The sequence below is a fragment of the Chenopodium quinoa genome, unplaced genomic scaffold (assembly GCF_001683475.1).
Source record: "Chenopodium quinoa cultivar QQ74 unplaced genomic scaffold, ASM168347v1, whole genome shotgun sequence".
NCBI classification, from domain to species: domain Eukaryota; kingdom Viridiplantae; phylum Streptophyta; class Magnoliopsida; order Caryophyllales; family Amaranthaceae; genus Chenopodium; species Chenopodium quinoa.
The window spans coordinates 4,215,709-4,226,300 of record NW_018742815.1 but is presented as its reverse complement, the minus strand read 5'-3'; the positions used below and the strand labels follow the sequence as shown (position 1 = coordinate 4,226,300).

At 39.2% G+C, this 10,592-nt stretch overlaps 3 protein-coding genes across 3 annotated transcripts; 2 read left to right on the top strand and 1 right to left on the bottom strand.

The window, feature by feature from the left end:
* The first annotated feature begins 1,791 nt into the window (after nucleotides 1–1,791).
* Nucleotides 1,792–5,301, top strand: LOC110725487. The gene is made up of 5 exons (XM_021904956.1): nucleotides 1,792–2,124; nucleotides 2,167–3,735; nucleotides 3,826–3,969; nucleotides 4,101–4,982; nucleotides 5,074–5,301. Exons 1-5 carry the CDS (start codon nucleotides 1,792–1,794, stop codon nucleotides 5,299–5,301), a joined length of 3,156 nt encoding a protein of 1,051 aa, XP_021760648.1.
* A 23-nt stretch (nucleotides 5,302–5,324) lies between these two features.
* LOC110725485 lies at nucleotides 5,325–6,155 on the bottom strand. Its single transcript, XM_021904955.1, has 2 exons — nucleotides 5,682–6,155; nucleotides 5,325–5,456 (listed from the first exon to the last, which is right to left on the bottom strand). Exons 1-2 carry the CDS (start codon nucleotides 6,153–6,155, stop codon nucleotides 5,325–5,327), a joined length of 606 nt encoding a protein of 201 aa, XP_021760647.1.
* Nucleotides 6,156–9,048: 2,893 nt separating this feature from the next.
* On the top strand, nucleotides 9,049–10,166 carry LOC110725484. The gene is made up of 2 exons (XM_021904954.1): nucleotides 9,049–9,790; nucleotides 9,982–10,166. The coding sequence occupies exons 1-2, from the start codon at nucleotides 9,049–9,051 to the stop codon at nucleotides 10,164–10,166; spliced, it is 927 nt and encodes a 308-aa protein (XP_021760646.1).
* Nucleotides 10,167–10,592: the final 426 nt, after the last annotated feature.

The window sequence follows — 10,592 nt, the reverse complement described above, 5'->3', positions numbered from 1 at the left end:
ACTTTTATAATATTTACTTATAGAGAATTTAAGTTATTGATCGTTAAAGTTTTGCATTGGCAAGCGTGACAAAAGAAACAGGTCAAGTAAAAAAGAACAGAGAAAGTATGTATTTAAATATATCAACCAATAATTTGGTTTTTAGAAACCCCAATATTACAAAGAATCTATATTATTATTGCACATTTTTTTCCTAATTTTCCCGCTTAACACTTGAAAATCAATCTTAAAACTATGTGTACTTCATTTAAAATAAAAAATACAACCACCATAAGATCCACTATTGTAACAATTGTTAGTATATTTTTATAAATTACTAAATAATCACCTTTTTAATAATTCAATAATTATCAAAATCAAAATAGCATGATTTTAATTTGGTTGGCCACACCGTGTGATCGACATACACACACTAAACACTAACCAGGTAACCCCAGTTAGAGTAATTTCTGAATGAATAACCCTTGCCCGACTGAGTAATCCTTGACTAAGTAACTCTTGATGGGGTTACCTCTATAACACTGAATGGATAAACCCCTATAAAACTAATAAAATAACTCTTATAATAGCTGGTAACACGGAGTGGTCAGCCATATATAAGAGTTAGTTACCATATAAAATTTAACTTCCCGTATTTGAAACATATATAATTTTTGTCATTAGATTTTTTGTAATATGATTGTATAATTATATATATCCCATGCATTGCACGGGTACACTCTAGTAACTAAAAATGGATGAGTAACTCGTTTCACCACAAAAAAAAAAAAAAAAAAAACCAGTTTCACTTAAATTATCCATGAATACTCGCAACTTTATTGCATCAAACACAATTTAAAATGACCGGTAAAATTAAGGATTTTTTACGAAACTGAGCCCTATTAGCAAACTATTTACGAATATAGACGCTTGGCCAAACTATTTACGGAATTGAGCTTCTGAGGTAAAACGCTGCCTCGGTCAGCGTTTTACCTCTGTTATTATTTTTTGGCTAAATTAGAAAATAACACCTGTTAAAAGACCTAATTTTGTTTTTAACACCTTAAGATTTCGAAGTTTAATTATAACACCTGTTAAAAAATAAAAATTTTGCTTTCACCACCAGATAACAGAAACTGTGACGGAATTTTTTGGTGGGGCCCACATAGTCGTTTACCCTCCAAATTCCATCCCCTTCAATTCGAATTTATCTTCTCTGTCATTTATTACCACCCAACTAATTTTGCTTCATTGAATTTCGTCTGCAAATCTTGAACAACCAAAATTACTGCGAACATTCAAACCCTATACTGATTATTGTGATTGAGAAATTGAGTTGGAAGAGGAGGTGTCAATATTGGAGCGAATCAAGTCAGCGAGATTCCGTCAGCCATTTCCAACATCCAAAAAGCTTGGACTTTTTCGTGGATTCTGACAGCAACAGGAGTAAGATTCCAATACAGGTACCTTTCGAACCCTTTAAGGTAGTTTTCAACAAGTACTGTGTGCTGCATTATGCCATTTGTGTGGGTGTAGTAGGGTAATTTGGGAAAAAAAATTAGGAACCCTAAGAACAGTAAAATGGGTTAATTTGTAATTAAAGTTGAATTTGATTAAATTAAGTATGATTTAGTGTAATGTGTGAATTATTTAGTTTAAATCATTGATTTTATTGACTGTTGACTGGTTTGTCATTGTGTTGGTTTAAATATGTTTGATTTTGTTGATTAAAGTATTGCGGTTGACTGTGTAATGGGGTTAGCTATGTTGGGTTTTATTGATTTGCTTTGCATTTGTTTATTAGGTAGAAAAATGGCCGACAACGAAGATGGATTAATTGATATAGTATTTAGAGTAGGGGGCGCTTTTGTTACTAAACAAGTGTCAAAATCAAAGCATTTGCTTTGTTGGTGTGGTGGGTTATGTTATTGGAGGAGGGATGTGGTAGTGGATAAGATAGATTTGCATTATTTGAGGGTAGCTGCTGTGCATGGGTTTGTGAACTTTAATGTCCATGTCCCACCTAACTACAGACTTTGGTATAAAGAAAGAGGTAGGACCTTTAACACAGGGAGAAGGGAGTTAGTAAATGAAGAGGAAGTGAAGGGGCTGCTGGAGACAGTGAATGGGGAAGGGTATGTTGAAGTATTTGTGGCTGCTAATGAAACATTAAGGCCCATACATTAGATCCAGGCCCAGTCCACTCCAGTAAAGGCTGAGAGAAAGGGGAAGAAAAGTTCAAGTAAGCCTGCTGTAGTTAGGAAGAGCCCAAGAATTAACAAAAATGAGCCTAAGGTGAGGGAGGGTGAAGAATCTCCTAAACCTAGATCTAGACAGGGGATAGAAAGGGTTGAAGGGGTTTCTGCTGAGATTAAGGGGGTTCCTGGTAAAGGGAAGTTGTTGAGTAAGGGGAAACAAAAGGGTAAAGCTAAGCTTGAAAGGGGTTTTGGCAGTGTGAAGGTGTTGGATAAGGGAAAGGGTAAAAAAAAATCTGTAGGCAAAGGATTGATTTTTGAGGATAGTAGTGAGGGCAGTGAGACTGAGAGGGAAGATGATTTTTCTTCAAGTGATGGGAGTGAGATTGACATAACTTGGGAGCCTGGAGAGGAGGAGTATGACAGTGGGGATGAGAGGTGGTTTGTGCAGAATTCTGAAGAAATTTTAGCTAAGGTAACAAGAAGTCTTGGGAAGCAGTTTGATGTACATGATGAGGGGGTTTCCAAGGATCCAAAGGCAAGGTTGACAGATAACTTGGATGTGAATGAGGTACAACTACAAGAAGAAATTGAGGGAGAATCAGATGACCTAAGGAGCTTGGATGGTTCATCTGATGAAGAGGACAAAAGTCCATGGTTTAATGACAAATCTGACTTCTCAAAGCCTGTTGTACTTGTTCATAGGCTTAGGTTTAGCAATGCTACAGTGTTGAGGAAAGCTTTAAGAGTTCATGCCATACAGAATAGGTATGAGTACTATTTTTTACACAATGATAGTACTAGGATTACTATTCAGTGTAGGAATAGGTGTGGGTGCAAGTTTGACACAAAGACAAGTAGGATGCCTTTGTGTATATGCAGGGGTGGAGTGAAGTGTAGTTTCAAGATCCATGCTACTAAGTTAAAAAGACAACAGACTTGGCAAATAAAAACCATGAAGTTGGAGCATAAATGTGTGAGAAGCAGGGAGAACAAGAAGGTCACAGCAGAGTTCATTGCTGAGAGGTATCTTGAGGATTTCAGAACTAACCCATCATGGAAGGTTAAGCAAATCAAGGATAGGGTGCTTCATGACTTGGGGGTAGAAGTGACCTACTACAGGGCTTGGATGGCAAGATGTAGAGCTAAGTTGATCATTTTTGGTTCAGCAAGAGAGCAATATGCTAGGGTATGGGATTATGGGAAGGCTGTAATGAAATACAACCCTGGGTCTGGTTGTAATGTTGTGATTGATGGCATTGAAAAGTCTGAGCCTCCCTTGTTTATGAGGATGTTTATTTGTTTAAGGCCTTTGAAGGATGGGTTCTTGAAGGGTTGTAGGCCAATTATAGGGGTGGATGGCTGCCACTTGAAAGGAGGTTATCCAGGCCAGATTTTAGTTGCAGTCTCCAAGGATGGGAACAACAGCATTTACCCCATTGCTTGGGCAACTTGTGAGGTTGAAAACAGGGAGACTTGGGTCTGGTTTCTGGAATCCTTGATGCAATGCATTGGAAGTGCAGATGGGGCAGGCTTCACCTTCATGTCAGACAGGCAGAAGGTAATATTGTTTTGATTATTGTAGTCTTATTTTCTGTCCTGTTCTTTATTGTTTGAAGTGTGACAAGTAATTGTTGATGATGTTAAACAGGGACTGGTTGAAGCTCTGTCTGAAGTTGTGCCTAATGCAGAGACTAGGTTCTGTGTTAGGCACATTTGGGCAAATTTCAAGTTGAAGTTCACTGGATCAGTTTTCAAAGAGCTCTTTTGGAGTGCTGCAAGAGCAACAACATTTGTAAGTCTCTAGGTTCCTGTTCATGTACCTACTTCATGTAATAATGTTCCTGTTGTGTATAAAAGCAAAATAAGAGCAACAACAGTTGTGTATGTTATTCTTTCATGATAATGTTCCTGTTGTGGTTGTAGGTTGAGTTTCAGATAGCCATGCAACAGATTAGGGAGCTTGATGAGGATGCTTACAATTATTTGGAGAACATCCCCACTCATCACTGGTGCAGACATGCATTCAGTGACAGTTGCAGGTCCAACATGTTACTAAACAACATGTGTGAGACTTTCAACTCTGTTATCAGAGATGCAAGAGACAAACCTATCCTCACCCAAATGGAATGGATGAGGAGGTACATGATGAGGAGAAATAATGAGAAGTGGGAGGACTCCAAGGAAATCACAACCAACATCACTCCATATGTGCATAAGCTATTTCAGAGGATGAGCTATGTGGCTAGGAATTGCATAATTGAAGCTGCCAGGGATGACACTTATGAAGTGCAGCTGAATGATGACCAGGTTCTAGTTGACTTGCCAAATTGGTCTTGTTCCTGCAATCACTGGCAATTAACAGGCATCCCATGTATTCATGCATTTGCATGCATAATGGATCAGAGGGTTGATGCTGAGCAGTTTGTCCACCCCTATTACACTATGGACACTTACAGAGCAGCATATGAGCCTGCAATTCAACCTATGCCAGGCCCAAAGCATTGGGAGAGAGTGAACATGAGAGAGCCTCATCCACCAGCATTCAAACAGCAGCCTGGAAGACCTAAACAGAAGAAGAGGAAGCTGGAACCTAGGGAGGGAACATCTGCAACAGGAGGGGAGCAGGGAAGAAAGAGGAGGAAAAGTCAGTGTAGGATTTGTGGTGGATTTGGCCACTATCCCAAGACTTGCAAGGGCCCACATGAACCTGAACCAACTGAGCAGAGAACTGCAGGAAGGCCTCCTTTAAATTCACCTTGGGTAGTTGAGCAAAGGAAGAAGAGGGAGATTAAAGCTGCTAAGAAGGTATGATGTTGGATTTGTAACTTTTCTTTTAAAATTTGTGATGAAATTGGATGTTGATACTTGTTTATTGGTATTTGTGTTTAATAAACAGAGTGCAATAGGGGCTGGTCCAAACAGCATTGGGAATAGGACTTTTCCCCAAGAGCAACCTGGCTGTGAACCATTGAGTAAGAGGAAAGGTTCACACAGTCAACAAGGGCAGCCACAAGCCAAGCATCACACCACCCCCTCTTCCAGCCAACCTGAACCCAATGCTACTGGAGTGCAGACAAGGAGGGCTAAGCTGCTGACTTCCAGACAAGGAGGGCTGACACAATGATGTTTGAATTGTTTTTCTGAACTTTAGTTGTTGGTTGTATTTTCTGAACAATCAGTTGCAATATTTGTAGCTTTACTTTTGAGTATAGGACAAGGATCCTGTTTTGTTAAATTAATACTTTGCTTTAAGGCTTTACCAGCCAATTTTGTTAGGCACTGCAACAACAAATTTGATCAACAACTTAAATGCAATATCAACTACTTAGGTACTTACTTAATTCTTTGCTTTCATAATTGTGTACATTAGTTTGCTTGCAATAGTGGTTCACTGCCACTTATAAATCATTACATTACCATATTACTGTTTCATGCAATTACTAGCATTACAAGTTATACTTAATGCATTACAAACCCCCTAATAAGAAGGATCACTAATATGACCAAACTAATCCCAACAGCAAGACTAAGAACAGAGTGATCTGATCTAGCATTCCTTCCATGCATCTCTCTGTTCATCTTGTTCCTGTCAGAGTTTAAAGCCTTGCATTTCATTTTCAGCCTGTCCACTTCATTCAGCAAACACCTCAACTGTCCACCAAGATCATCAACTTCCCTCTTGTAATCACTAATTTCCCCCTTCAACAGTTTCTTATCTAGCAACAAATTGTTGATCACCTCTGTTTTCCAGGCTGTCCCATCTTGTTCATCCACCCATTCAAATGCTTTACAACCTCTGCTCTCAGTTACAGGATCGTAGAACTTGCATGTTCTGAACTTACGACTAGGGTTCTCCCTTGTCCAACTGGTAAGCTTTGCAAAGGGAACACCACATTTGCACTTCTTCTCCTTTGAAGGTGAGAAACTTGTAGAAGACATTTCCTGCACCAATTTGCCATCCATAATAAGCAAAACCATTCGTACTATGAAAAAAATACAATTGAACCAAGGGAATTAAACAGTCACTCCTACAAATCAAAACCCCCAAATTATTTCTACAATGAACCCTAATTTCATTTTCTCGCAAATTACAGCACAATTAACACACAATGAACCCTAACTATTTACGAATTACATGACTATTGCCAGATACGACCTGAATTATGCATTTAAGTCAACAACATATAGATTAATTTACGCCTTATTTTTGAAAGATAAATTAGGGTTTCTAAAGTGCTATTGACGCAATTACCTGATTTGATATCTACGTCCCCCAAACAATGATGGTAAAATCAAACAATTTCGCCAATTTGTTAGTCAGAATTCGCAAAATGTGAAGCAATTTTGTGTAATCAGCTCAACAATTCTACATTAGTGAAGGATGTCGTAACTATATAAAGCAGTTTGGAAAAAATAGCCGTTATTGTGGGCCCAGCTAACAGATCCTCTAACGTTGTTCCAATTTAGGTGGTGAAAGCAAAATTTTTATTTTTTAACAGGTGTTATAATTAAACTTCGAAATCTTAAGGTGTTAAAAACAAAATTAGGTCTTTTAACAGGTGTTTTTTTTCTAATTTAGTTAAAATTTCTTATTTAGTGAAATATAATTTTTTTTTTAAAAAAATATGGAAATACATAAAAACGCTGCCTTAGTCAGCGTTTTTGTCTCAGGCTGTAACAGCCCTTAAAACGCCGACTGAGGCAGCGTTTCATTAATACTAGAAAACCGCTGCCTCAGTCAGCGGTTTTTCCTGGTATATTTTTCGCGCACTCGCTCTTCCTCAAAACTAAAAACTCAAACTCACTCTTCCTCACGCAATAGCCTATCTTCCTCAAAGCTCTGCCGTCGTCGCCGCCGCCTGCTGCCTGCCGCCGTCGCCGCCGCCTATTGCCTGCTGCCGCCGCGCCTCTCCTCTTCTTTATAATCACATTGTTAGTACTTCTCACTTATTTGTTTTTAAAATTTAAAAACCTAGGTTAGTTTGATAATTATATACTACATTGTTTTAATTTGATAATGTTGTTGTTTATTCTAAGTTAGTTTGATGTAAATTGACAATTATGTTGATAATTCTAAGTTGGTTTGTTGTAATTTGATAATTGTCTAGTATAAAAGCCCTAAATTGATGTTAGTTTAGTAAGAAAGTTTATGATGAAATTGTGGAAAAGTTTGATAAAATTGTTGAAAATGTTGATGAAATTGTTGATAATGTTGATGAAATTGTTGTTTTAGTTTGATAAAGTAGCCTACATTGTTGTTTAATTACGAAAATTTTGTTATGTAGAATATGTTGGTTGTTATAGTGTGAATATGTTCGTTGTGTACTTTGTTGTGGTTGTAATGTGAATTGGAACAATATTGGTTAATTATGTTTATAGTGTGAATATCTTGGTTGTTTTTGTGCGAATTGGTGGAGATTGCATGCAATTAAGATGTGTTTTTGGTTGTTGTATAGAATATGGCTGCACAAAACGCAGCTTTGTTATGTCGATGGGGGGGGGGGTGAATTTGTGTCTGATGGACCGAATGTCCAGTATAGTGGTGGAAATATGGAACCATTTCCACTTGGACCGGACATGACTTTCAACGATCTGATGAACGAGGTTCATAGCATTATTGGCTTAAACCCAATGAATGTACAACTTAACATTCAAATGAGGTTTGAGACTAATAATGCGGTTCAAGTGTTACCTTGTTCTAACGATAGACATTTGAAAGCTTTGAGGAGCGCTGTTTTAATGAGGGGTTATCCACATGAGATATATGTAGAAATAGTGTCTACGTGTACGCAACAAAGTACTTGACCAGATCAACAAGCTACCTATTTTTCCGGTTACACAGAGTCCTTCCGAATGCCCTCACAAGACATTCCATCAACTGAATATGGGATGGGGTCCTTCAGCAGACTGCTTCATGAGGATCGGTTCCAGATGTCGTTGAGTTCACATATAGCTTCACCTGTATATGGTGGAACATCTACGACAATGTTTGGCCAATCTGGGCCTTCGACATCGAACACAGTTATATCTTCTCCCATGCAACTCCAAAGTTATTCACCTACGCAGCATGATGATCATACATCACCGTCTCAACCATTGGTGAATCATCTTGAAAATCTACAACATATGGTGAATAACAAGTTGTCTCTATATGATGCGCTCCGGGAAACAAATGATGAGGCTGAGAGCGAAGAGGAGGAACCAATTCTGGATAACATGGATGTTGATTCTACAGACATGGAAGATGGGGAGGCCATGGTTAGAACTCCTATTCCTTGGTTAAGTCAAGTAAATGAGAATTATGAGGTTGATCAATATTGGGCCGAATCAGGTAGTCATACAACATTTGTGATCGGGGGGGAGTTTGAGAAGGGTATGTTCTTTGAATCTAAGAAACTGCTTCAGGAAATGGTGAAGAAGTATTCTATACAAAGGAACCAATTCTACACCACAGTGACCTCGAATGAGAAGGTCCTTCATCTGCGGTGCAAGAAGAATTGTGGTTGGTCGCTACGAGGCACCAAAAAAAGTGAGCACTCAGACGGCTTTACCATAGTCACATACAAAGGCCCGCACCGGGACACCTGTGTCACTGAAGTGTTATCTACAGATCATGCACACTTGGATTCATCCATAATTTTCGATTTTGTGAAGTCTTTTGTGCAGAAAGATCCATGCTTGAAAGTTGAATTTATACAGGAACTCATATCCAAGCATTTTCAGTTCGACGTTACTTATCGAAGAGCATGGTATGCTAGGGAGAAAGCCATAGCTGAAGTATTTGGAGAATGGGAGAGTTCTTATGGCCGACTCCCGCACTTCATGGAAGCACTCAAACAGTCAAACCCGGGAAAGAAAACTGGTAGCTGATATGAGTTTGATCGGTCATGCGTGTACCAAGGCCATACAGTATATTGTCCAAGTGCCCTTGCCTATGTGGTCTTTGTTTCACGATGCTGGTCGCAGATATGGGATATGTACTACGAACTTCTCAGAAACATTTAACAATGTGTTGAAGGGTGCTCGATTTCTACCTATCATGTCCCTTGTTGAATTAACATTCCACAGAGTCAATAAGTATTTCACTGATAGAAGGGAATTATCTCAGGCTAGATCTGAACAGGGACTTGCATACTCCCCCAAAGTCACATCCATTATGGAGAAAAACATTGCAAAGGCTAGATATCACAAAGTGGAAGCGTATAACCGTCGACTGCATATATATCAAGTTGAAACAAAGAGGGGAGATAGAATTGGTAGAAAAGGAGGCCATAGACATACTGTTAACTTTCAGTTAAGAACGTGCACATGCAATAAACCACGGATCTTCCACCTCCCATGTTCTCATGTTCTAGCAGTTTGTGTGAAGTATTCGATATCAGAGCGGCCATGGGTAGACCGGGTACTGCAATCAGAGGCCTACGCAAACACATACGCTCCCCAATTCTGGCCTATCCCTTGTGAGACGACATGGAGAGAGAATGGAGGGCCTAAACTCATTCCCGACAACAGCATGGTACGAGGACAAGGTCGCCCTAAGTCAAGGCGCATACGCAATGAAATGGATGAGACCAACCGTCCCGCGAGCAAATGCGGCCTCTGTCACCAGCAGGGTCACAACAAGAGATCGTGTCCCTCTAGATCGACCGGGCACTAATTTTTTATGTTTTATGTTATTTAGAGTGATGTAGTAGAATAGTACGGTGATTGTATTTCTACATTTCAAATGATTGTAACAGTTGGATTTTTAGATTGAAGTATGAGATTTGAAATTCTGTATTTTGTTATCGCTTATATGTAACAGGCGGGCATACTGACATGCAGGCACTACACTGTCGCGTTCCTTGGCGATTGGGTTATCGATCCCCGCATTCTGCCTTTCGTGGAGTACGCTGGCTTCATGGGTATACATCGGCTGCTGTTGGGGGCTGCACTGGCTGCTGTTGGGGGCCTGCTGTTGCTGCCTTCAGCCAGCAGATAAAACGCTGACTGAGGCAGCGTTTTATGCTTAGGTGTAAAACGCTGACTCAGTCAGCGTTTTTCTCTGTTATGGATACAAGAAAAACACTGACTGAGTCAGCGTTTTACTGTATTTCCAATTTTTTTTAAAAATTTGTATTTCACATAATACGAAATTTTATAAAAAAAAATAATAACCAAAGGTAAAACGCTGACCGAGGCAGCGTTTTATGTCAGAAGCTCAGTTTCGTAAATAGTTTGGCCACGCGTCTAGATTGGTAAATCGGAAATTTCACCATATACCACTGAGTTTAAGCATAATTCACCGTATACCACCAAAAACTTTCTATTACACCATATACCACTCAGTTATTGTATATTAACACAAAATGCCCTTTTTGCTAACTGCCGTTAGTCTGCCGTTTGGGAGTCTTTACCATTATGCCCTTATACATC

Excerpts from the sequence above, each read along its gene's own strand:
- LOC110725487 (XM_021904956.1), top strand. The coding sequence starts at position 1,792 with ATGGCCGACAACGAAGATGGATTAATTGATATAGTATTTAGAGTAGGG. Across the intron at positions 2,125-2,166 it reads ATGGGGAAGGGTATGTTGAA|ATCCAGGCCCAGTCCACTCC; the intron begins GTATTTGTGGCT and ends CCCATACATTAG. Across the intron at positions 3,736-3,825 it reads TCATGTCAGACAGGCAGAAG|GGACTGGTTGAAGCTCTGTC; the intron begins GTAATATTGTTT and ends GATGTTAAACAG.
- LOC110725485 (XM_021904955.1), bottom strand. The coding sequence starts at position 6,155 with ATGGTTTTGCTTATTATGGATGGCAAATTGGTGCAGGAAATGTCTTCT. Across the intron at positions 5,457-5,681 it reads TTGCTGTTGGGATTAGTTTG|TGCCTAACAAAATTGGCTGG; the intron begins GTCATATTAGTG and ends TTGTTGTTGCAG.
- LOC110725484 (XM_021904954.1), top strand. The coding sequence starts at position 9,049 with ATGAGTTTGATCGGTCATGCGTGTACCAAGGCCATACAGTATATTGTC. Across the intron at positions 9,791-9,981 it reads CGGCCTCTGTCACCAGCAGG|GCGGGCATACTGACATGCAG; the intron begins GTCACAACAAGA and ends TATATGTAACAG.